This window comes from Mastacembelus armatus, chromosome 20, assembly GCF_900324485.2.
Source record: "Mastacembelus armatus chromosome 20, fMasArm1.2, whole genome shotgun sequence".
Taxonomy (NCBI): domain Eukaryota; kingdom Metazoa; phylum Chordata; class Actinopteri; order Synbranchiformes; family Mastacembelidae; genus Mastacembelus; species Mastacembelus armatus.
The window spans coordinates 8,782,498-8,787,575 of NC_046652.1; the positions used below are offsets into that span (position 1 = coordinate 8,782,498).

The window sequence follows — 5,078 nt, forward strand, 5'->3', positions numbered from 1 at the left end:
AATACATGTACAGTATCACCCAAACATTGCTCATCATGCGTACAGGCACATATTGGAATATTTTAATAGTCCTGATGATCGTGATGTTTAAAATGTCAGAGATCATGGAAGCATTAAACACATAGTTGTGTGTAATTTATAAAACGCTACGGCATGGTAACTATTTATATCTGCCTTCTTAGCTTCTTAACTAAAGCAGGTAGATTAAGACAGGAAGTCTCACAGTACACACACTTTTTAGTCTGCAACGGCACCACCTCCTGTGACCCTCATCTGCTACTTCTGGGTCCAAAGCAAAATTACCCCGGATCATAACAACAGGTCCCGTCCATTATTTTTTTTTTTCCTCTGTACAATGCCCGCAGCCTGCCCTATTCACACTTATTACACACACGGATTCCTATAACAACAGTGCACGGAGGCAACGCTGTAGTACGCGCTGAAGGGAGAACTACGGGTATCCATCAAAACGCACATTAATGGTATGTACTTCGGACTATTTTAAACTCCCACGAGGAGTTTTCCTTTGCGTAAACTGAGAGGTTCTCTCTGCTGACGCCGAGCATTACCGTGTGTAAAGTTGTGCGCAATTTGTGCGTAAAGCTGCTCTTCATAAGGTGCAGGGCAAGATGAAGATATCACCACATTATTTATGATCCTTACAACTTTTATAGTGACATTATGCATGCTCTTGTAAGGCAGCGTGTTTCGTAACCGCATAATCAAAGTGGGGAAATTGCTATTTCATAGCCGCGCAGCTTTTGTTTGCTGCCACAAAAGAAAGAAGACTGTATATCTGGATCAACTTTTTAGAAAGCTTTTTTTTTTGTACAATAACCTTTGCATAACAACTATTTTTCTCAAGCGTTGCCTCAGGCAGTACGCATGCGCGTTGGTTGCTTGCTGTCACTAAGACATTTTTCTTCACGTTGGAAACTGTCACTGGTGACGTCAATCACCGAGCTCTGACCAATTAGAGCGCAGGGTGATTGTTTAGCTCCACGGGCTGCAGCGCCTACCATGAATCTCTATTCAGTATCAAAGCGTCCTGCTGCTGCCTCTCAACCGAATGGGATTCCATACAGTCTGCAGATAGATTTAACTTTATAAAGTTTATTTCTTTATTTTCATTACGATTAAAATATATTTGTCATCATCATTATTATTTTTCCTGCTGTCACGTTATTCTAAAATTATTTAGAAATGAGCGTGGATGCACTGGGAAGCCCCGTGATGGACCCTGCGTTTTCCAAACGGAACACGGCGCTGAGATTAGTTGACTTGGCAGGGGCTCACCACCATCACCATCATCACCACCATACCCCTCAGAGCGTGACAGGCTTCCCGGGGTTCAGCAGCCATCCACACTCAATGGCTCACTCGCACCCTGGGGAGATTACTGCGGAACCCCGCCTGGGGCCGAGTCCATTCGGGCCAGAACACATGGGGCACTCCGCGGCCCTCAAAATCAGCCCAGCCCATCATTATCCCCACCACCATCACCACCACCACAATCATCATATGGCAGGCCACAGTGAAGTGGTCTCCAGTCAAACGGGAGCTTTTGGCCCGGTTCAGGCGACATCGGTCCCTTATTCTATGTCTCACACAGCCCAGGCTTTATCCGCAGGTAGGGATTTCCTCATCCGGAGAGATCTGACAGCTCAAGCCATGCCAGTACTGACTGACCAGACTGCTGGTTCAGCCTCTCACCACGGAATGTTTGTCTCAACAACAGGTAGCTATCCCGGACACTATGGTCATCACCCTGACGCTGGGAATCATACCCTCTTCTCCGGACTCCATCACGACCAGGCTTCTAGCGGTTCACCGGGTGGGCAAGCGTTGAATGGACAAATAAGGTTAGGACTGCCTGGAGAAATGTACGTTAGGTCTGATCACTTGAGTCAAGTGGCAAGCTCCAGGGCTGATCCGTTCTCCGCCTCGCCTTTGCATGGCTACGGTGGTCTGAATCTGAACATGAATCTTAGCGCTCACCACCACCACGGAGCCGGTGCTTTTTTCCGCTACATGAGGCAGCCGATAAAGCAAGAGCTGATTTGCAAATGGCTGGAGCCGGAGCACTCGCCGAAAAAACTTTGCTCCAAAACTTACAGCACCATGCACGAGCTTGTAACGCATGTGACGGTGGAGCACGTTGGAGGACCAGAGCAGGCTAATCATATATGTTTTTGGGAAGAGTGTCCGAGGGAAGGCAAACCTTTTAAAGCCAAGTACAAGCTTGTGAATCATATTCGAGTGCACACCGGGGAGAAACCGTTTCCATGCCCATTCCCTGGCTGCGGGAAAGTGTTTGCAAGATCTGAGAATCTCAAAATTCACAAAAGGACGCACACAGGTCAGTAACTATTTATTCATAGAAGTAAACGTAGAAATGCCGGAATTGTGCATAAAGTGGCGTCTTTAAATGTAAATGTAGTTTTGCATACTATCCATACCGAAGTAAGTGGTGTTTTTTTTGCATGCTTTTGGTTGTTTTTTATTTTTCTGAGCTTTATTTTTATTTTATTTTCATTTTACGCATTGAACTCATACTCTGATGGGCCAAGGCAATTAATCAATCTGTGCTTCCGATACATCAGTACGCAGCAACTACTTGTGTGTTACGAGTTGCATCAGTGCTTGCAAGTTTCACAAAAGGCTGACCTTGGGGATTATAATACAGCTCACTTAGGCGTTTGACGGTTCAACCTATTGTTTACACCACAGTACAAAGACTGGGGCACACTGAGGCACACGTCGGGTCGTGTCCAAGTAGCTTAGTGCATGCCAGACATTAGTGGATGCAAAGGTACAAAAGTGCATGTTCACATTCCGCACATTCTGCGACAATGTGGTGATTATGTTTTAGTAATAATAGTGATGGTGGTGATGATGATGATGCTAATGATGACGATGATGACAGTTAATTGGATTCATAACATTAGCACATTTAAAACTTAGTAGTAGTAGTTTCATTTTTGACCTGTGCATTGACTTATCTGAAGCTTCCTGTTAATATTTTTCATCAGATTATGACAGCATGCATGGTGAAATAAGAGATCAGCGTTGTTTAGAGAATTTTAGCCAAAGCAACAGGTTTACAACAGGCTGGCTCACTGCGTCTATAATAACTGATGCGTGTACGGTGCCGCGGCTTGAGGGTCTGATTTAACTTTAAAAACGCAACTGTGCGATTTGGCTGCGACCCTGTGTCATGCTGCGGAGCGAAGGATGGAAACGGCCTCAAAATGTCGAGTCAGATTTGTAAATTTATACGATTCGGTGGCTGCATGGCACTCCCACTCTGCTTCATTTCTGCACCCTATGTATTATTCATACAATTTGCTCACATTACCTAAGTACAGATCTGTTAAATTATTTCTGTGTGTTGACTCCCAAGGGGTCTGGTCTTTGGTATCGTGCTTAAAACCTATCCCGAAACTGTGGTTATGTCTGGGGTTGCCCCTGGGGTCTGTTCCTCGACGGTTTCTTGTACTACACTAATATCCTTGATTGGCTCTCTCAACCCGACAGCTGAAGGTCAAATTGATATTCAACCCGCAAGTGTAATTAGACAGAGGCAATTACATATTCTCAAAAGCTTTAATCGGAGAAGAAAAATCAGGAGTGGCTGATTTCCGTGTAATTTATTCAGATTGTCTTTTTTTGCCTCGTCATAATCAGGTAGAAATGCTTGTTATTAAGACGCAAAATTAGACCGAGTCCATAACCATGTGCAGGATTCAAATAGCAGATAGGCTGCCTTGTCATTCAGTGGGTGAAACCAGGTTGTAATACTTTCATTTATCATTATTTTCTGTTGGTTTTGGGCATGCTATGTCTGTGATCATAGCTTGTCTGTTTTGACGTATGCCTTGATGCATGCAGACGCCAGGTATAGACCCGGGACAGTAGGGGTGCAGCCCTCCTGTTTATACCAGACTGAGACTCATGCCAGGTCTGTCCTAGGAGGCAAACTTTAAAAAAAAAAAAGTGCAGTCATGTTCAGTGGGGAAATAGTGTGTCTGCGGTTAAATACACACAGAATTGCGCTAGAGGAATAAGCAAAAGTAATCAGTGTCTGTTATTGACCGCTTTTTAAACTATTATTTTCTTTAATTTATTTTTATCACACACACACACACACTTGGGTACTTGTTGTTTATTTCATTTGAAGCCCATGTATTCTCATTAAGTCGTGCACCCACATTGTTCAACATCACACTGCTAGAAATGGGCGGGGATGATCTCAAAGCAAATCGATAGAAGAATAAATAAGACGGTCAGCATCAAATCTCACGTTTTAAAATCGTTTATTTTTGATTTACATTTTATTATGTCACCATCACTGTTAACAGGTGAGAAGCCCTTCAAATGCGAGTTTGACGGCTGCGACAGACGCTTTGCCAACAGCAGTGACCGGAAAAAGCACTCCCACGTCCACACCAGCGATAAGCCCTACAACTGCAAAGTGAGAGGCTGCGATAAGTCCTACACACACCCCAGCTCCCTGAGGAAACACATGAAGGTGCACTGCAAGTCCCCTCCGCCCAGTTCGGGTTACGAGTCGTCCACTCCATCCCTGGTCTCCCCCTCCTCAGACCTGGGCCGGGAGCCAGGGGGCTCCTCGGTGCTGACGGAGCCGGTAGGCGCCTCCCAGCCAGCGAATTTAAGTGAATGGTACGTGTGCCACAGTTCAGGTGCCAGCGGCGCCCAAACACCACCCAGCGGGACTTCCACACCCGACCCCTCAGACGAGCCACCTTACAGAAACCCAGAACCAAGGGACGCCAATTGGACTCATACACATTGCCAGAAGTGACAGAACACACTTTAGTAAGCTTAACTATTAAAATAGTTTGGCTTTGGTGCCTATATTCCTGTGAAGGCCCACTGGTAGCTGTTTTGGATGAGTCTCCAAACAGACACCCAGAGCCAAGAAATGTATTTAAACCACACTGGAGAGAAAAATGCACAAACCTTAGAGATGTGCTAATTTCCAGTCACAATAAAAAATATATTTTCAAACCTCAGCTATTTAAAATGGTTGGCTCAGTGCCTGTACGCCCTGATGG

At 45.1% G+C, this 5,078-nt stretch overlaps 1 protein-coding gene across 1 annotated transcript; it reads left to right on the forward strand.

Moving 5' to 3' along the window:
- The first annotated feature begins 1,160 nt into the window (after positions 1 to 1,160).
- Positions 1,161 to 4,825, forward strand: zic4 (zic family member 4). Its single transcript, XM_026292855.1, has 2 exons — positions 1,161 to 2,359; positions 4,362 to 4,825. The coding sequence occupies exons 1-2, from the start codon at positions 1,204 to 1,206 to the stop codon at positions 4,823 to 4,825; spliced, it is 1,620 nt and encodes a 539-aa protein (XP_026148640.1). The 5' UTR covers positions 1,161 to 1,203.
- The last annotated feature ends 253 nt before the right edge of the window (positions 4,826 to 5,078 follow it).